This window comes from Pseudopipra pipra, chromosome 6, assembly GCF_036250125.1.
Source record: "Pseudopipra pipra isolate bDixPip1 chromosome 6, bDixPip1.hap1, whole genome shotgun sequence".
Taxonomy (NCBI): Eukaryota; Metazoa; Chordata; class Aves; order Passeriformes; family Pipridae; genus Pseudopipra; species Pseudopipra pipra.
The window spans coordinates 37,610,223-37,632,272 of NC_087554.1; the positions used below are offsets into that span (position 1 = coordinate 37,610,223).

Consider the following 22,050-nt stretch of genomic DNA (forward strand, 5'->3'; position numbering starts at 1 on the left):
ACATAAGTGGATTATGAAAAGGGAAAAAAAATGGTCTGTGTGTGGCACATACCCTCTACAAGAAATGCAGATACAAGGGTTGGGAAAATAACTTGCACAATACAAGAATTCAGGTAAATACAATCTTCTAATAAATTTTAAAATAGGAATAGGGTTTCCATATCCACTTTTAAAACTTATCTAATTTTTTACCAAGCATGCTCTGTGTCATGCAGTCTATGGCACTGTGCTACAGCAGATGCTGCCAGAAGTAGTCACACACAGGTTTACTTACAACTTGATGGCCAATAGTAGACTGCAAATGGTCTAGTAATTGCAATTGTGTCATTTATGTATAACAATACATAAGAAGGAAATAAAACTATAAACCCATGTCCTTTTCATCCTGGTGAAATATCTGACAGCTGGACTCTGCGTGGTCATTGGCCTCTCCATTAGCAAAAGAAAAAATTGCTAATACTGAGCAAAAAAAAAAAAAAAAGAAAGAAAGAGTTGCCTAATGAAAGAATGTTTTCCTTTGAATAATTACTTTAAGGAAAACACTTTGGTTTTGTATTGACAGATCTATAAATTAAACCAATTAGTTTTATGACTACAAGGAAAAAGGAAATTATCTCTTTAATCAGCTTTCAGCTCTTTGGCTTAACCTACTTAAATATGCAGACATTGCTCAGCATCCCCTTCAACAAAACAACATTTTGCGTATTCCCCAACTGCATTCAAGTTTCACATAAGTTACACAGCACAATAAGAAAAACAAAGCCTTCTTTCTCTATCATACCAAAACACTATTTTCATTAAAAAAGCATTTTTCATTATTGCTTTTATTCAACTCGGTACACACCAACAGTTTGGATTTTAATTTTGTTCATGGTGTGCCTGGGCATAAAATCACAGTTGTCCCATCTTACTACTAAATTGAGCATCTGAAGGTCAGAGATACTTTCTTTAATTAGCTTCAAGATTAAATAATATCTGTTTAATAATCTGAAGAAGGAATATTTAACAGACATATAAAAAACCCCAACCAAATAAACTACCTTATTACGTCATGGTATAACCTGCAGACACTCTTAGAAGTTTGGCTGTACTGCCATGTACAGCGTCGCATGAAAGAGTCAATCAGTACTGAACAGTGATTTCTAGCAACAGTGACCACACTTGTTGATAAGTAACATCTAGTCAACTAAAGATGGGAATCTAGTTACTTCTGCACATCAACATTTAAGTTTTTATGAAAGTTCAAAGCATAGGACTGAGGAAGCTCTCGTGCCTGCCTTCTAGGATTGCATCACGGCTCTAGTTGTCTATTTTCTTTTTCCACAAATGTTTCTTCACTAAGTCCAAACTGTACTAATTGTGGAGTTACTTTAACTGTCAAATTGTAAGCAACAGCCAGAAGTTTCCAAGGAAGCCTGTAAATTTTTACAAGTTTTGCAGGGAAAAGCCTCTCTGCCCCTGTTTCTACCTCCCTAGCAGCACACCTCTATCTTGATACACAACTCTCTATGAAAGATACATCTAAATTGTTTTCTCTTAAATTCTGCCTTAACAATTGTACCTGGAGAGGTACCAACAAAAATCCAGAGCTAAGATACTCAAACATGTGGTAAAATAGCACTGAGATAAGCTATAAAAGTTTGCAGACCAGGCAAATGCTTACAGTTTAAAAGCAGCCCTTGTCAATATTTCAAAAACTTCATCATTTAAAGTTAATTAATAAGTTGCACTCACACTGCATAACCTGTTTATCCGATTTGGTATTGTATTCATATCACACTGACTTTTAGTAGCAGATAAGCACCTAGCTAAGGTTATGTTTAAAGTGCTTGCCTAAAATATTTCCATCAAAGAAGAAAAGTAATAATTTATGAGATAAGAGAATGATTCACTGGAACTGTATTTAAAGGAGTTCCCGGGTATATTAACATATTGTGAACACTGATGGTTAAGTGTTGCTACGAGACAGCATGGGCATGTATGCTAAATAAGGACAGATGGCAAACAAAGACAACACTTTAATCAAGATCAGGCAAAAAAAAAAGCAATTTTTCTACACTGAACACCAAGTATTTAATATATTTGCAACCGAAGATGAAAGATTTTACTCAGTAAACAGCTCTGTGGTTCCAATTGTTTTTGTGTAGCCTCAGCCTCAGTGTCAGCTGTATCAGAAATACTTTTTCCAAAACTTTCTGGAATTAAACCATATTTTACCGTTACTTTTTTTGCCATCTCTTATTTCCTCTCCTCACTACTGCTTACATACCCAGGAGCATTCTGAACAATGCCACTTCTCTCTTTCTCCCCCAGTTACTTCTCTGCGTTCTGACTCTGGATATCTGCCATTACTGCTTTACTGCCAATGGACTCCATCATCCCTCCTTGCTATGCCGACATCCTCCCACTTCCCTCTGGCATATTGCAGCTGAAGCAAGGAAGACCTGCAGAGCTCTGTCCTACACTACAACTCAACTATAATCTTAATGGCATATCATAGTTGAGAATGTAGTATAGCGTAATTTATTCTGCAAGACTTAGACCCTTTATAGCAAACTTATTCTTAACTCAAAAGACTGCACAAGAGGTCACCTGGAACAAGAGGGAAACAAAAAAAATTATGGTATTGGAAAATACAACTGACTCCTTGCAAAATTTATTTTCAGAAATCTTTACTTGGGTTGTCAGAAACAAATTTAGCATGCAAAGTAAAGGAGGAAGACATATTCTGCTCTGCTTTCAATACCATATCATTAATGCACAATGATGTTTTACTATCTCTACCTTTACCTTTAATTTTCTTCATTATAGTCAAAGATGTGCATTGTTTCAGGAATGAAGGTTACTTACAACATTTCTGCACATAAAGATTTGGTTTCACATTCTGAAGTAACAGTTGATGTTTCTCTGTTCTGTCGGCTACGCTTCAGGCGTTTAGTTACAAACATTTTTAACTATGTCCAGTTTCCCAATTGGATTAAGAAATGTACTCAGTAACTGTACTTTGTACCTGGAGTTGTACTTGTCTGTTTCACTGATCTTCTCAGCAATATTATTCCCTTCTCCTTGTTTTTCAAACAGCTGTGCCCTCATAACTCTGTTATCCATCACTGGTATCTCCCCAGCCTGATTTTCAACTGTCTGGCTGGAGATCACCAATTCTCTTCTACTCTTTTGGTTCCTGATGCACACACACAATATCTAGCACTAGCACCATCTTTGTTTTATTATGTATCTTGTGGTAGTGAATTCAGATGCAGCTCACCATGTCAGTCTGTCTCTCTTGTTATTACTGAATTTGAAGTTTGGGATTAAAAAAATACTTACAGTTTTGTAGGCAGATAACTTGGTGAGTCATCTTTACTCCGAATGAGTTCATTGCATTTGTCAATTGTTTGGTAAACAGAAAAAGTGTCTCCAGTGCTATAAATTACAGCTAAATTCTTGGCAAGAAGCCGTCTGGTAGGAGGTCCTGGTGAATTGTTTAACAAAGAAGTCAATTGTTCAACCAGTTTCTTCTGGTTTTCCCTTATATCAGCCTGGAAATAAAATCCGTAACCAGTTAAAATTCAGTTAAATTTAAAAGTTAGTTAAAGATAATTAATGTAAATTATCTTTACTTTTCATTATTACCATTCTGATAATGACATTCTTAATTACAAACGAACATTTACTTCATTTTTATGCTTAAAGAAAAGACATTTCAAGTATGTGACTATTTTATTCTTCTTCTTAAAAAAACCCAATACGTTTTTCAGAGCTACTATTTCTAGTAGCATTGCAAGTGTATTTTCCTATGGTATTTATATACTTATATCTTTCTAAAACAAAGTTTCCTTTTCTTGCTTTGCCTGTTTTAAAATAAAACAATTAATAGATATATAGTAATTTTAGTATCAAAGAAGAACTTTAGCCATGTTTCAAGAACCTGAGTATTAGAAAGGAAAGAACTTCCCTTAAAACAATCATCCAGTCTTAAATAAATTATTTTAATACTCTTTTAAAAAAATAGTGTGGCACCATATTTCCTTTACATATTTTCATCACAAATAAAAACACTTAAATACCGTTATTTTGGTTGGTTTACTCTTATATATCTACACAATCAACTTAATGTACTCTAAACAGTGAACTAATCAATTGGAGAGTTGGCTGGAAACAGATCTTTTATCATTTGATTAGGAAAAAGTTTAAAAAAAGAAGAGAAAGATGTTACTTTCTTGCTTGCTAGAGAACTATCACATAATTGTGCAATGCCAGGTGGAAGCATGACTGACATTCTTCACAATGGGGCTGCAAAATCTTGCAGCAATAATATGAATTACAAATAATTAAAATTCCCTTCATTGGACAAGTGGCTCTGTCACTTGAAGGGCTGTGACCAAATTCTTGTAACATTTAGAAAGCTGCTGCTAACACTAAATATACTTTCATTGCTTGTAAATGAAAGACATGAGGCAAATGAAATTGAATACTGCTCTTTGGTTTTAAACAAAATAACAAAAAGACAGAAAGAAATAACTATATAATGTGATTTTCTTCTCAAATCTCATTATACTTACTCTGCTAGTCACTGGTAAAAGTTTTTCCAAATACTGTAACCACTCAAAAATGAACTCTGCTTTTTGAAATCCACCAAGCTGGTTATACACTTCTTCATTAAGCAACAAACTGTGAGCTAACTCCATTCCTTGAAATTTTCCTCAAATCTCTCAAACACTGTGGAATGAAAAGAAAACCCAACAAACTACCGAAGCTGTGTTAATCAGTCAGGTTTTCTTCCTCATTAAAATCTGATGAATCAGAAGTTTGAACAGCTAAACAGAAAAAGAAAAAAAAAAAGTTAATAGAAAGTCAATGATCATATCATATCATATTTATGCTTGGTTTATTAAAATAAAATTTTCAAAGGAAAACAATATAAAAAATAAATTATAGCAGTTTTATGTAGTGATCTTTAGTAATACTTAAGTTTTTCATATGAGATAATGGTATTGATGTAATATGCCAGCTAAAGTTAAATATACTTCAGAATATATCAGGGGGGTTCTCACTGAACTTCTGATTTTCCTTCTCCTTGTTTTGCAAGAAGTGAAGTTTTCTAGTCCTTTATCATATATATATCTGAAAGTAATGACCAACCCAAACATAATGACTTTGCTATCTAGAGCTAAGTGTAGCAATAGCCACAACCTACACATAACAGACTCCTTTTAATTATATTCATAAATATAAATGTTAACATATTAATTCAAACACTTTAGGTATTCTCAATGCCAAGCAAGGCATAAAAAAAATCCAGAATTTCATTGCTGAACAAATCTCTAATACACTCTTTTTTTATGGGAAAAAACCTCAAAAACAAAAGAAAACACCCAAACCTGAAAAAAAAAAAGACCTCAAAAACTCGAAATCCAAAAAGAAGTTATGTTTTACTTATGTCTCTCAGACTATTTTTGGAATTTCTACGTTTAAATGCCATATAGCATCAAAATACAAAATAGAATACTCTGTAGGCTTCACAAACAAAAATAGTCAGGGAGATTCTGGTTAAAATATGGTCAACTATATTTTAAACTCAAAAAAAGTTATCCTTTTCAGAAGTCATTAAGACTGCTGAACACATTTTTTCCTATGTAGTAACAGTATAATAGTGTAAAATGATCCGTCAAACTGTAAACAGCAATATAAAGCACTGGTAAATAATTCAATACTCAGGTTGTCATCAAATGCACAGCAGAAGGCTACCTTTATTATTTTCTATGCATTTTTATGTAAAAGTAACTCACAGAGAAAATTAGTCATATTACATTTACTGTAGTGAACTGTCACTTCAAATCTACCTGAAATACCAAGCCACTTGAAAAGGTACCACACTATAAAATGATGTGCAGATATAAATACACATAACACATTATACTTATATAATATACATATATTACATATTATATACATTATACATATATATACATATTTTATCTAACTAGGTACACAGAAGTTCATAATTTACCAGTTATGTCGCTCCCAGAACACTCACGGAATTTAGCTCTATCCTCACATTTTTTGCGACATACAAAAAAAAGTAGGATTACATATTTCACTGAGTGTTTGAGTGGAGTCTCATCACTACTCAGCATGAAAATTACAGGTATAGGTCACAAATACGTCTTTTTTTTCCTCACCCAAGGCATGTCCAATGTCTACCATCTCTAAACCACCTACTACCACAGTAACTTATCCACTTAACACATGCAGCTCAGGATTAACTCGTAGCTGTTTTTCCCAACTGAAAAGATCACAGTTTGTAACCAGACATGGGTACTTAACTTACCTAGAAGATAATTTCTCCTCATTGTAAAAACTATCTCTCTGCTGCTTCAGGTTTTTGGATAAAGGATGTTAAGAACTTGATTTCCTAGGAAAATAATTAATACAAAGATCAACTTTAGGAAAGAAAGCACATGAGATACAAGTGTAGCTTCTACAGAAAACAAGAATTCCAAAGTCTTGCAATCCTGAAAATTTGTATTAAGTGATAGCTCACCAAAAAAGACTGGAGCTCCATAAATATTATTAGCTCTCTATATGTTACATTTAAATTGGGCAGACGCACCATATACACCATGCAGTTGGATTCATTTAACTACTGAAACTGCCTTTGTTATTTGTTTTGTTAACTTAGTTTAATTCTAAACCATAAAAAAAGTAAGTTCAAACAGCATAATACAAGAGTATTTCAGTGCTTTTGTAAGACCTACATTACTTCAATATATCTAAAAAAGCAGAGGTGCAAAATATTCATTATATTAGTCTGGAATGCTATAATAAATAGCCATAAACAACACGATAGCATTCAAGTCAAAACCAACAACCAGCAGAGCTGGCATAGGTGATTCATGTGTTCTGAAAAATTCATGTACAATACTATGGATACAAGACATGAGGATTATCAATTCATTCTCCTAGCTCCTAGATATAGTTTTAATGTAAGAACCCATGGGCAACACATTTCCTTTTAAAACTCATTCAACTTGAACTTATTCTGGCAGGACATGAAATAGAGGTTGAATGTGAATACTTTATTTAAAAACTATTCACTTTTTAATCAGTCTTCAAATGACTGATGTTGAAAACAAATCAAAAGTGTATGTAGATTTCAGAATAATTCAAACTTCTTTCATCCTGGTGAACCAGTGTTCAGCCTGTTGAAGAGAAGGTTCAAGGGGACCTTAAGAAATGCCTTCACAAGGGAAGATTATCAAGCAGATGAAGACAGGATCTTTATTGAGGTGTATGGGAGGGAATAATATAAAAGTGGCATAATTAAAACAAGGAAGCTTCCATCTTGATAGAAGAAAAAAGATTTTCACTGTAAGGATTATCAGCCACTGGGATTGGTGATGACAGGTTGCAGAATCTGCACCCTCAGGGGTTTCTAGCACTTGACTGGACAAAGCCATCTGAAGCTATTATTGTAACTTTTTTCTAAATGAAGACGGTTCAGTTGTATAAACACGTGTCGTGGGTTGAGGTGGCTGGGTTTTTGGTAGCGGGGGGGTACACAGGGTGGCTTCAGTAAGAAGCTGCTAGAAGTTTCCCCCCCAAGGAAGCTAAGGATAGCTGGCTACAGGAGGGACTTCCTGCCGCTGGCCAAGGCCAAGCCAATTAGGAGCAATAGTAACGTCTCTGTGATAAAATATTTAAGAACAAGTTTGTTGCGCGAAAGAATTTTCGAGCCAGGGGAGAGCTGACCAAAGCTCCTGGGCAGTCCCGCCGCCTCCCCCGCTGCAGGGGGGGAGGTGGTGGCAGCCCAGCCCGGGCCTCTTGGCACCTACCCCGGAGCAGGCAGTGGTGCCCCGGCCGAGCTGCCCATGCTGCTCTCGGCAGTGTCGGCCGAGCTGAGCAGCGGCCCCTGCAAAGGGGTGGTCAGGGCTGGGGCCAGGGCGTGTGGCCCCACGGAGAGTCCTCGCAGCGCCCCGGGCCTGCCTCGCGAGCAGCCTGTACCGGGGCCCGTCCTGCCCGAGGAGCCGAACAGCACTGACAGCACCAGAGCCTCCAAGGCAAACTGCGAGGGGTGGAGGGGGGTGCCCTGCGGGCTAGGCCAGGGCAGCAGAGTGGTCCCTGCCAGCGGGCACTGTCTTCCCTTCCCCCCTGGCTGAGTCGAGCCAGGCTGGGCCAGGGCAGCCCGCTGCGGTGCAGCCGAGCCCATGCTGGAGCAGATGGATGCATGGAAGAAGGCCGTTACCCCTCGTGTAAGGCCCAAGATGGAGCGGAGTCCTTCAAGAGACTTGTGGCTCCACGCCGGAGCAGGTTATTCCCAGGTAGGACTCATGGCCTGTGGGGGATCCACATCGGTACAACTCATCCTATGAAGGACCATTGGGGTGAAGAGACCCCCCCCTGCACCCCATGGAGAAGTGACCCTCGGGACAGTAGATACGGAAGAACTACTGCCTGAGGGGTGGAACCACGTTGGAGAGGTCCATCAAGGACTGTTACCTGTGGGAGCCACAGAGCAGGGGAATGACTCAGAGCTGTGGCCCCCCCATAACCTGTGGTGAGGACCATGGTGGAGCAGGCTGTCCCCCTGTAACCCATGGAAGAGTGACCTACAGGACAGCAGATTTGGAAGACCTGTTGCCCGAGGGGTGGACTTGTCTCCCTGCACTGCTGCAGGGGGAGGAGGGAGAACATGGAAGGAAGGAGGGGTGAGTGGGAAGAGTGTTTAAGACTATTTTATTTCTCACTCTTTAGATCTTATCCTGTTAGTAATAAATTTTAGTATTAACCCCACATTGAGTCTGTTTTGCCTGTGTGACCTCTCCCAGCTCAGAGTGACTTTAGTGGGTGCCTAGAATCCGGGCAAGGTCAACCCACGACAACACGTTTGCAAAAATAATCTAGATTTATTTATTTTTTAGTTTAAATTAAAGAAAGAAAAACTGTTACGGTATAGTTGCTGATCTTTACAACGAACCCCTGCTAACAAGGTCAGAAAGGCTAGCATTTCTCACAGGAGAACTGAGTACTAAATTACAAAGGCTCACTGTTTATTATGCAAGATTTAGTTTTGTAGACACAAAACTGGACATGCAGCAAAAAGAAAAATTTTTTAAAAATCACAGAGCTGATCTGGTCAACAAGCAAACCTTGGTTCCATGAAACTGCATTCAAAGCAGTATAACCCCTATTCCATGCAAAAAACTTATCCCTAACACTTACTGAGACTCCCTCTAACAAGAGTAAGTCTGCACACCAGGGACACTGATGAAGCTTCAAAAGTAACAATAAAAAAAGGGCATATGCATGCAAACTTGTGAGAAGAAAGCCAAGAATGTAGGAAATTAAGTTTTACTTATTTTTATTGGTTTTGCAGCCAGAGCAGAGAACAATGCAGAAAGCAGACTGCTTACAAGCCTATGTAAAGCAGAACACAAGCACAGAACACAGGGATGAGCTACATTTGATTAATAATAAATATGTCCTTGTTATGTATGCAAGATGTTACCAGGCAATTTCTAAGTGCAGAAGAAAACATCAAACCAAAACACACACTGTCCAGACATGGGTGGGACTGTGCCCAGCTCAGAGGCGAGGCACAGCCACGCAGGGGGCCAGGCAAGCACAGTGGAAGACTGAATGTCAAGTCAGCCACTGCAGCTTTTTGAACACCATCACATGCCAATGAATCGATGCAAGTGCAACCTAAGCATGTAAAGATGCATCTATATTTACATGAAACTCATGTTTAGAAATGTTGAATTATTTGATAGTGCCTTTCCCCTGGTGTTACAATTTTGATGCTTCTCAATCTGAAAAAAGAAATCTGGAAAAAAAAGTGTGAAATTTAATTGAATGAGATGTATACTATGCCATCAACCAAAATGAAAAGGTATACATGGCTGATAAAATCTTCATTTGCCAACTAGCATGAAGCACCATGCTTTTGGTTTTGTCTTTAGGTAACTGAAGAAATTACAAGAATTACTTTACCATCGGTGCTACAAGAACAGATCAATCAAAAATCCCTCTTTTTTTCCTATGGTGTAGGTTTATTTTGCATTTACAGTATGCAACAAAACTGTCAGAAAGATTTACTGGACAAGGCAGAAGGTGTTCCTACTTATTACTGATGAAAATTTTTTTCATTTTTTGATGGAAAATTTGGCAAGCAGGATTGTTCAAGACTGGTCAGAAAAGAGCTCAGAAAAGCTCTTAGAACAACCTCTAAACAGAATGTCACACTGTAAATTGAAAGAATATAGGGTGAGTCAAGTATTAAAAGGCAAAAGCACTTCAGTTTCTGAAGTTCCTGACAGACCACAGCGAGAAAAGAGGGACCTGTAGTCTTCTTTAAATACAGGGTGACTCATCCAGGATAAGGCTGATCTGAGTAACTGCCTTTAGCAACCATCTTTCAAATACGAGAACCAACGGATTAGCCATGACAAAATTATAACAGACTAAAAAAACCAAACAGATCTATTATGTTTATCAAGTTCATTCTGAGCTAGGTAATCTCCTCAGGTTTTAAAATCTGAGGGGAGCAGACCATAGACTGCTGTATTTCTTTCACATGGACATCTAAGACAAAAACTAATCATCACGGCTAGGCTTGGAGAACAAAGATTTGGGGAGGGCTCTACCCACACTTGCTACAAGTGTGCTGGTGGCTAAAAGGGCCAATACAAGGTAGAACAAAAACTAATACACAACCAGTGAAAAGCTATAAGCAATAGTGGCAATAATTTTTACTTTCCCCCTTTCTTCCACCTCATAGCATATCTTGCATATATATAAAAAAATAAAAAGCAAAAAAAAAGGTAATCTGCAATAAAGCAAACTCCTAACTGATCTCTCACTAAAAGAAAGCTTTTAAATTATGACTCATTATTTCAAAGAAGAGCAACACAAGTAATGGAAACTACCACACAGATCAAGTATGTACTTACAAATTTATTTTCTTTCAAGACTTTTCATATTTGATCTCTCACTGTTCCAGCAGTTTGTCTCTTTTCCAGGAACAAGTGCTCAAACAGAAATCAGATCAACCTCAGCTCTGTAGGCATGACACTCAGGATCTAATGTACAATCTAAACAAGGGTCCAAGTCCTTTACATCTACTATGCAGTGAAGAAAATAAAGTGTCATTTATCTTAATAATAATTATTTATATTTTTCTAGTTTCAGTATTAACATAATTCTGCATTAAATCTGACTTAAAGCATAAAGATAATCACAGAATCACAGAATCAATTAGATTGGAAAAGACTTCTGAGATAAAGTCCAACCTTTGACCAAGCACCAACACATTAACTAGACTATGGCACCGAGTGCCACATCCAGTCTTTCCTTCCACACCTCCAGAGACAGTGACTCCACCACCACCCTTGGCAGTCTATTCCAATGTCTAATCATCCTTTCTGTGAAGAAATTCCTCCTAATATCCAACCTAAACCTTCCCTGGCACAGCTTAAGACTGACTGTGTCCTCTTCTCCTGTCACTGATTGCCCAGGAGAAGAGGCTGATCCCCACGTGGCTACAACCTCCTTTCAGGTAGTTGTAGAGAGCAACAAGGTCTCCCCTGAGCCTCCTCTTCTCCAAGTTAAACAGCCCCAGCTCCCTCAGCTGCTCCCCACAGGTGACAATTTGAAGCATGGCACAGCTCAGGAGCTCACTGATATATCTGTGGATTCTAGCAGAGAAGTAAATGCATATTATGCTTCTCAGAAATTATCACTGTTACTCATTGCCAATAATGAGTAACAGTAAAAAAAGAGTAATGAATAACTGTAATGAGTAAGATCAAAAATGACCAGTAATAATAACCAGTGTTTTCATAACAGCTGCCATTGGGCTCACTATATAATCAACACCATAACCATCCCACTGCTGAAAAACAGAGCTGAAGCACATTCATTAGCCTCAAGCTGTCCCTCACTGCACCACAGCAGTATTTTAACTGACTTCAAATTCATGTTTTTTTCCTCAGAAAGCAAGATTTTTATCATCTATCTAAAAAATGAACTATACATTCCAGAGAAAGCCTTCTAGCCTGACACATTTAGTTGTAGCCATTAACAGCTCAGATCAATGTTACTCCTGCAGCACTGTTTTAAAAGTTTAATGGGATGATCGTTACCAATGTATCTGAGCTGACTGCAGGGAGAGACATCGATGCTCAAGTCTATGTTAAGCCCTCGGACATACCCGTTTAGAGAGTCTTCCAAACATAAACAAAACTCCTGCCCAGCCCCCTTGGACTTACTTCTCACAAGAGAAACCGAGTATGACGGTCTTTGCCAGCTGGGCAGAAAAACCTTAAAGAACCAGCCAAATTCAGCTACTAATGAATGAAACATAGACCAAAATCCAATAGTTACAGTTTGTTGTTTATACTAGTAGGCAAACAGAAAGAGGCACTGAGGCCTGGAGAAGGCAAAAAGTGCAGGATGAAACTCCCAGCTACTTCAGGTGGGAGACCTGATGGCCCAGGAAATTAAGAATTTAGTTATCTTTAGCTGTAATCTAGCTAGAATTTATAGCTCACAGAAATAATCTGCTTCAAATCAACAACAATGATAGAATCTCAGTAATTTCCTAAGGAATAAAAAAGAACTAAAATTCCAGCTTAGATGAGCTTGGAGTTTAGATACTGGAAATGGATTGAAGTGAGAACATTCAAGAGATAAAGGTGTTTATTATTACTGGAAAGGCCAGGCAGTCTTTGATTACTTTTTGACTTATACAAACTATCATCAACTAACTCGCAGAAGCAAAGTCTGCCTCACAATCTTCAGTTAGAGTAGGCAAAGCTAAATAGAAGTGTCAGTGCATGTCAGTACTTCCAAATCTTTTGTGTGGCAGGATCCTCAGCATTCAGCTAACTTTTGCCTTCTTTATGTATACACAAGCCTTAGCCTTAAACTTTGTGCTCCACAGAGCTACATGAAGCAATAGCAGGTAACTGCTGGTCCCAATTTAACATTGAGCCTTCTGTACATATTTTATGTTCAGCAGTGCTAATCACTCTTGGCCTCTCATTTGACTGAAAAAAACCCTGGGAATTTCGTGTGCCCTTTCACCGCTTTCTTGTATGCATTTTCAAAGAAACACACAAGCAAATGCAGGGCATTTTAGCACCAAGACATGAAGAGGAGGAGGGGAAAAAAGAGAAAGTTAACCTCCCTGAGAATTGTTTCTTTAGCAGAAGCATTGGTACATTTAATTGATTAAACCCTTGATGAGGAGGACAGTGAAGATTTTCTGAAACCAGAACCCAGTCTTTCAATGCATACACACTCATACTTGAATTTGTCACTGATTGGTCTCATCAATGTGGACCAAATTACTCCTTAGCATCAAAGTGATAAGTGCTTTTCACCCAAAATTAATATAGTGCCATTAAGAATGCCAGGTATTTAGCAGTGTTATGTTACATTGGTCAGCAGTAAGGAAAATTTGAAGCCAAACACAGAGAAGACGGGACCAACAGTCATGTTTGACAGCAGTTTGCAAGAACAGACCACAAGAGAAAGTCATCACAAGACTACAACTCAGAGGACATGGAAAAAGAACACCAGGCCACAGAGGAGATGGTCCGAAATATTAAGATCTTTAAATCAAGCAGAATTGTAACTCTTAATGTCAGATTTTAAGTGCATTAGCATGTGAAAAACACACCAAATAAATCCCACAGTTGAGTACTCATATGTTTTGTTGTATATTCTGTGTTAGAGAGGGATTCAGTTCCACTCACAAATTAAATTATCTTCCTTTTTTTAAAAAAACCAAAACATCTACCCACTTGCATCACATGCTTATCCCAAAGAGCAAAAAGCACTGAAGAATCTGTCTAACTACAAGCAGAAAAAGTAAAGCTTATTGCAAAACCATCCACTTCCTCTAATTATTTGTGAAGATTTCAGACTAGGACAACTTCCATTTACATCATATTTTTGTATGCAATTATTCAGATTAGAAACATGATTCTGAAATCATAAATGTTGAACCAAGATCCTATTCTTTCAGGCTTTCTGCTGTGCTCTGGGTGAAGCAATTTGCCCCAGGACAGCTATGTATCTATCCTCTCATTGAAAATTTGGTAGCATTTATGCAGGTAGTCGTTAAAGTTACAAGCCAAGTGTATCCTCATATATTGCACCTCCCACATATGTAGGTCTTGCTGTGTTCACACAGTGTTTCAGGCTGTCCTAAAGAACAAATATCATGCAGCCCAAACAGAATTATTGTTAGCTTCTCAGCTACTTTCATCTGTGTTGCAAAACAAAGAGGCTGTTTTGTGAACCATGATGCTCATACAAAGTACTTGTTTACTCCCACAGGAACAGTTCCGAGGACTGATTTTCCTACCAAAATGCTATTATTGATTTCCAAGTTTCAGAGGAGTTGCCCTTTCTCTGAAAAAGTAATAAAGCTCAAAGGCAACAAAGACCTAACAGAAATCTATCAGAATCCTTGCTCTGGACTTGCTGGTTTTAAAAATGTTCACACAAAGAATGTGACCACCCACAACCTTCATACATAACAGTGACACTTATAAGAACTACAACACAATATACATTTGCTGAAATGTGAAAGAAATGACAAGACAATGTCTTCTAAGAATGCTGAATGATTTCTGTGATGTTTTGAGGACAAGGCTTGAGGGAAAATTAGAGAAAAATACCCTGAAAAAAAGTGCCTGGAAATGCAATAGCTATTTCAGCAACGCAACATATTCAAGACATTTTAAAAAAAAATTGGAAGACATTTACTCATTGTGTTAAAAAGTACATACACTTCGCTTTCATGTTTCTTGTCATCACTTTAATTTTTATCTCCACATAAGAAGAATTATTCCAGGAAACCAAGAAGCAACAACATTCAGCTACTGAGAAATATAAGCCAGCCATTTCCTGAGCTCCACAGCAGCACTACTGGCACACTGTCCCCCCTAGCCCTCACAACTCTCTAATATTATTTAAGTTCATTTCTGAAAGTTTCAGACAAGAGATAGACTTGGCTCCATTACAGGGACCTTAGAACATTATTTTATTTACAGGTAACCTGGCAAACCACATATAAATAATTAACCAATGCTTCTAATAGTCATAAAAATGGTATAATATCTGGAAGTTTGATACTGACAAAATGAGTTTAAAAGATTCCTCCCTTCCCTAAAACTGGACTAACTAAACTTCGGAAAGCAATAACTAGCTTTTGTCTGATAAAAATTCATAGAATGCTTTGGGTTTATTTCTTTGCAGGTTTGAAAGCTGGTGTCATAGCAAAGCAAGTGCATGAAAAGCACAGAAGTATAAACATCCACCGTAATCCTACCAATAAATTCAATACATGTCTGAATATAGTTTTATTCCTGAGAACACTGTAGACAATACTGTTTATCTAATATAGACAAAAATACATCAAACTGAGTATGCTGACAGGGTGGGGTTTGTTGGTGGTGGGGTTTTTTATCACAATGACAGCCGTTTCAGGAAATGAAATTATTTGTTAAAATGTTGACTTACACTAGGTGATATATATGCATATGGATTATCCAAAGTGTAGGTTGATTTTAGCTACCAATTTTCCATTAAGGTAAATGCTGAATCCAGTCTAGTTTAGCATTAAATTCAGCCAAAGGGATTTTTTGCTGAACATATCCTGAAATCCCAGAAAAGTATACTTATTTTTCTTGAAAATTATTATAGCTATTACTATGACTAGACTTCAACTGTGCTGAAACACACCAACACAGAAATTTAGCAGTAGGAGCCTCACAGATGCAGACTTTGCAGGAGACTTGTTTGGCAGATCAGAGGCCACTATCCAGGCATAAATTACTGACATACCTCAATGCAATTGTTCTTTCTCTAGGTATTCTACATGGCTGTTCCCCAAAGAAAACTCCAAAACAGCTCAAAAAAATATAACTGCATAAAAATTTCATGCCTTTTTGGTCTGCAATGTCGATACAGACATATTTTGTGTCTTTTTAAACGTTCTGCTTCCTTAAAATCAGTAAAAACCACATTGGTAAAAACTGAATAGAACAAACATCCCACAATCTGAATATGTTTTTGTGAGAACATAATTCTAACCTCCTACCTCATTAGGATGTTCTGAATTTCAAAACAGACAATCATACTGCATTGATTAATAAAGTTTTTGATGTGTTGGGAAGTAGTCAGTCATGAAGTAGTCAGTAAGTTAGATATTTTACCAACTATAAAAACAATCCTACGTTCAATAATCAAGCACAAGTTTTCAGTGTATCGCTAGATTTAGTGTAACATCAAACTGGCTTCCTCCCCCCAACTCCATTTCATCGTGTCAAACAATCAGGAAAAGAAACCCAAACTCCATTCAGCACACAAGCAGAAGTAATCTATCTGCTGGGTCTCAATTGTTATTTCATACATGAGAATATTACACATCATGTAGCAAAACACCAAAACATACAATATAGCTTGACTATTTCTGAAGACAGGGAAAATATTTCTGGCATGTGAGACTAAAATAAAAGTACAGTTCATGGCAAGAACTGTAAACACTTAATGCTACTAAATCGAAACCCAAACTTAAAGAATCACTACAAATAATGAATTAAAAATTCAAAATTTATCAGATTTCATTTAGAGAAACACAAAGCTGAACTGAACTTTTATCCGCCTTCCTCCTCTCCTATCATCCTTCCACCCATATCTCAAAAAACTTTCCTTTTCCCTAAACTTAAAACATCTGTTACTCTTTCCCTCATTCAAAAATGTCAACACTAATGCAACTTTACAGGTTTTCCATCCCTGTGCACGGTTTTTACCAGTTATACGATGCAAATTTCAAGTGCAAAAGCCTTCAAAAACATTTCTGCATACCAGAATGTCCAACACTGCTACTCCTCCCCTAAATATTATTAATTACCAAGATTTTTAAGAAAGTACAAAAAAGACCCTAAAATCAGAGAACCTCGTTGAAAGTAAATGCCGAACCCGTCCCTGCAGCCTTAGGTTCTGTACCGCCCCGCACAGGCAGACACCCACCCTCGCCCCCCCCGGGCCGGCCGGCAGCGCTGCTCTGCCGCCGACCCCCGTGACACCCGGCCGGCACCAGCCCTGTGCCCGGCTTGCCGCTCCTCCCGCGGCGAGAAACCCCTCTCCGCTCCCCTGGCGGGGCTGAGACCCGCCCCGCAGCCCCGGGGACCGGGACGGGCTGTGCCGAGGGAGCGCGGGAGCCGCCCGGCCGCCGGCTTCAGAGGCGGCTGTGTGTGTCACCCACCGACCCACCCAGGCGGCTCGGGGGGTGATCGAGCACTTTTCAGGCGCAGGCCTCGGGCAGGCACAGCCCCGTAAAGAGCTACCGCCTCCGCTCGGCCCTGCTGCCCCTTCACACAGCCCCTCACGCCGCGCCGAGCCCGGGCATCCCCTCCCGCGGGCGGGGGGCTGGCACCGCGCTGCTCCGGGTCATCCCCGCCCTCCCCCGGCGGCTCCGAGCCCTGCTCCGGGCGGCCGCCGGGGCTCTCCGCGCCCCCTGCCCCGGAGGCAGGACCGGCGACCTCTGCCCCCGCCCTCCCTACCTGCCGCCCGCTGTACCTCCTGGCTGCCCGCGGGGCTCCCGTGCCGCTCTGCGGGGCTCGGCTCCGTCCGCCCGCCCTCCTCCGGCACGGGGGGGCCGCGGGTCCTGCGCCCGAGCTGCCGCCGCCCGCCGGCGGGGAGGGGGGAGGAGAAGGAGGAGGAGATGGAGGGCGTCTCCGGTGCTCAGGGCTGTGCAATCGGGCCCGGAGCCATCGAGCGCCCGCGGCGGCGAGGAGGAGGGCGGGAGCGGCTCGGGGAGCGCGGGGCCCGGGGCGAGGTGCCGCGGTGCCGGGGGGCACAGAGACCCCGCCCCGAGGGCGCTCCGGGGCCCCGCAGCCGCCGGGGCGGTGAGCGGCGCCGCGCTAGCGGGGCACAGCCGGGAGCCAGCGCTCAGCGTTCTCCCACCGAAAACAACAACAAAATAATCCCTCTCGGTGATATTTTTTTTTAAAGTAGCTCAGCTGGCATTTTTGGGATTTGTACCTGACTTTCATAAGAGTCTACCATGGCTTCTGATTTCCACTCCACCCCACAGGCGTACTTTCTGGAGAGGGCACCTGGGCACCGCACAGGACAGTAACAGGAACAGCACCTTTCTATTAAGTGCATGCATGTCAAACCCAACATTTGCAAAAGTTGTTACTCGAGTTTCATCTGTGTAGGCTCTGACCCCAAATCGATATGGGATCCCAAGTCAAGGAGTCATTCTGTGTCTAAAGGACCAGGTCAGCTGGAGCTCCTGGTTTCTCCTACTGCATTAGGTACTTCTTCCATGTGCTCCAACTGGAAAGGGTTGCTACATCATTGGAATGACTTCCACCCTTCCGAATTTTCATAAGCAAATTCATTGGTCATGGGAAAATTTCCATTGGAGGGATTTTCTTTACTGAAATCTGTGATCAAAGTTAAGTTCTGTCTTAATGAGAGGAACGTATGTGTCTCTCAACCATTTTTTAGTTTTAAAATAAACAAACAATAATCTTACTGTAGTTCTGCATTCTCTGGGACTATTTTCTTTTAACCGGTGCAAACAGAATCACAGAATCATTAAGGTTGGAAAAGACCTCCAAGATCAAGTCCAACCTTTGACTGATCACCACCATGTCAACTAGACCATAGCACTAAGTTCCACGTCCAGTCATTTCTTGAACAGCTCCAATGATAGTGACTACAGCACCTCCCTGAGCAGTCCATTCCAATGTTTAACAATCCCTTCCATGAAAAAATTCCTCCTGATGTCCAACCTGAACCTCCCCTGGCACAGCTTGAGGCTATGTCCTCTCATCCTGTCACTAGTTGCCTGGAAGAAGCACCTTGCTACAGCCTCCTTTCAGGTAGTTGAAGAGAGGGAGCCATCGTGGGGAGGGAGTAATGCCCAGGACACATAACCATACGAGCCAAAATTGTGTCTAACCCTTACATAAGCTTCTGCATTCATCTTCAAATAGATTCAACATATAAGGTTTATATACAGTGGGATCCTCTGGGAACATCTGTATTCAGTTACGCAGATGATACTGCTGAGAAATATTTCAAGGAGTGTACGCAGAACTGCCCGATTACATTGTGCTATAGATGCCACAAGCACCAGGCTGCGTTACCATATATGGACACTGGTTTCATTTTTACTAAACTGACTGTGATAAAAAAACATAAGCACTGATGCTTTTAAAAAAAATTCTGGCAATGGATGTGGTAATGAAGAATATATAAATGCCTCATACCTGAAGCAGGAAACTATTTACATATTATATTTCACAGAAATCAACTCTACGAACTCCTACTGGTGTAAAGGTGTTAACTCCTGGTATCAAAAATAACATACACTCCCAGGAAAGAGCTATTTGCTAGGTTAACCTCATTTTGATCAGGAGATGAGTTGCTGCTACTCATAAAGATCTGCAATTCACTTGTGAGAAAGGTCAGCTGAACAATTTATATTCAAAGACCGTCGGTGTTATGACATTTTCCATAATGAACTCCAGAAAAACAAAGGCTGCTCTGGCTGGCAGCCCTGAGGTAACAGAAAGACCTGGCAATATTTGTGAAGAATTGATCATGTTTAACCCAGAAACAATAAGCAACCCCAAATTTAGGATAATTTTTGGAATATTACTGCTGTTATTATCATTACTATGTCTTTTATGGTAGCAGGTAGGGACCCACCCAATATTAGTATCTCATAATGCTGAATGTTACATGAGCATAGAGCAAAACAAAATATCACTCATTAAGAAGTAAAGTCTTGCTCAGTTTTTCCTAAGCATTATGTCTCCCAGCCCCCCTGAACACATGATATCAGATCTAAGTAATGCTTTGTTAATGCAAAGCTGATATGATTCAATTGGAATAACAAAGGATATTAAATCAGGACACTCCTTCCATCTCTGGGTACATCAGCTTTAGGGTGACTTTGTGCCAGCAGTGTTTACATGAGGGTAAGAGTCTGTGTTTATTGAATTTATGGCTAACCTAGATTTTTATTATGATTATTTTCCCTGAATTGGTCAACAGAATGTTAACCATGCACTGATTCAAATTAATGTCTACTTCAGCAATTATGTATGCCATTTTTATTTTTCCCCTTTTCCATCTGAAATAAAAAAAATTATTGTCATGCAAGTTTACAGTACTTTGTTCTAAACCAGAAAAAAATAGGATAGTTAAATGTATTCACCATGTATTAATTCAGTTTTCCCTTTCCCCATTAGTCCTGACTGTGCTTCAATAGCAAATTACTTAATAAAATAAGCAACTGGCAAATAATTGAAATGCACAAACCTACTGATTAGTCTTCTCATTAGTCTATATTGCTGAAGTGGGGAGACAGCATGAATCAGTTCTGCCGTACAAATTCCAGACACAGTAGAATATCTATGCAGTCGCATACGCCTCTGAGCTAAATATTTTCTTTCTTTCAGCTTTATAATCCTCAATCACTCTAGAGGAAAAAAAAGAATGTATTCCTTTGAATTTAGTGTAACTGTCCATGCATGACTAAGAATCACAGGACTAGGGGCCTGATTTGAAGCGAATGTAACATCACCAACTAATTACATAGCAGAAAAAGCCAAATTCCATGATATTTTAAAATAATTAAGAAGGAATGTCTTTAGATTAATTATAAGATTAACTATTTAGTTTTACTTTCTCTTTGCAATTTTGTTATACAGTCAACATACTGGTTTTAAAGTACAGAGTGAGACAATTAAGTTCTGAATGTGTGAACAGTTACACCATCAGCTACAGGCAATTTACATTTGGTTTTAATTTAAGGTTATTAATCTGCCTATAAACATTATAACATGCTCAGTTCTAGAACTGCTGCAGCCCTTAGCATCCAAGTCTGTCCCACGCCTGCTCCCTAAGTTGAGACAGTAACTATGTGTTTCTAATCCCAAAATTGAAACGTTCAGTTCCCTGCAGTAGCTCCCTTCTGGGGGCATGTAGGACCCAATACATTTTGGCCTGTCCTAGCTTTTGCAATGTCTTAAGTACAAATATTTCTTTTTTTACACATTGAATATCAAAAGTAATATATAGTTTTCTTTTATGCTACAATACTGCTATACTTCTTTTTATTCCTAACAGTTGCTTTTTGTACTATCACAAAATGCAAGGCCTGAATTCCTGCCAAGCAATTACACAGTCCTGCCGTTAGTTTTAATCCTAAAATGTAAATAAAAGTATTATGCAGGCCTAGATAATATTAGATACAGCTACCAAAATGGCAGTGGGAAATAAGAAAGTTAGATCTTAGGGATGAATTGCCAGCTAAATACTAAAGCCTCCCAAAACCCTTTTGCTTTCACTGCTAATACAAAACCTTCATTGCCAATCTCTCCTAATGGAGCATATCTAAATAGCCTTAAGCTCCTTACTTGCACATTTTTAATACATACTGACGCAATAGGGCATCTATTGTGGCACTTACACTGGTAAATACAATTAAAGTGAATAGAAAGCAATCTTAAATTCAGAGCAATAAGATACATAAATACATATGAACAAGAACAGTACAACAAGAATGCCATTTATTTGCTTTTCCATGCTGTCTGGATCACCCCTGTTTTAGAAATACTATGAGGTGTTATTTACACTGATACCACACTATTCATTGAGGCAGTCAAAGTGCTCTGTGGACATTAGCTCAAGTCACATTTGTGAGGCAGAGGCTTAAGCAGGAGGTAGTGAAAGGCAAATTCCTGTAGCTCCAACAAAGGTGAAGAGAGGTGAAAGCATACTGCCTTCTGACGAAAAAGGAGGATCAGAGGTGATTTTTTGCTTTTAGTGAAGAGAAAAAAACTAGTGGTTTTAAACCTCTTTTTCCCTTGTTTTCACTCTTTCTTTGTCTCACAGATGGAAAAAGTGGAGCAGAAAATTGCTTTACCCAAAGCCGCACACTGGCAGTAATTGAACTAGCAGCCAGCATTGGTTTAAATAGAAAATGTGCAATACATTCAAAGTATTTGG

The 22,050-nt window shown here is 39.3% G+C and overlaps 1 protein-coding gene across 8 annotated transcripts in view; it reads right to left on the reverse strand.

Annotated features, from left to right (window-relative positions):
- Window positions 1–17,732, reverse strand: part of HEATR5A (HEAT repeat containing 5A) — a 67,579-nt gene extending 49,847 nt beyond the window's left edge. For 3 of the 8 annotated variants that reach the window (XM_064658557.1, XM_064658559.1, XM_064658553.1), the window contains exons 1-4: window positions 17,580–17,732; window positions 6,332–6,415; window positions 4,563–4,817; window positions 3,328–3,539 (exon numbers count right to left, since the gene is read on the reverse strand). In XM_064658557.1, coding sequence (XP_064514627.1) covers window positions 3,328–3,539; window positions 4,563–4,688 — 338 coding nt within the window. In that variant the 5' untranslated portion in view covers window positions 4,689–4,817; window positions 6,332–6,415; window positions 17,580–17,732. Of the gene's footprint in view, window positions 1–3,327; window positions 3,540–4,562; window positions 4,818–6,331; window positions 6,416–10,952; window positions 15,077–17,579 lie in introns of those variants that run through there. The other 5 variants (XM_064658558.1, XM_064658556.1, XM_064658555.1 and 2 more) reach the window with 4 other exon arrangements.
- Window positions 17,733–22,050: the final 4,318 nt, after the last annotated feature.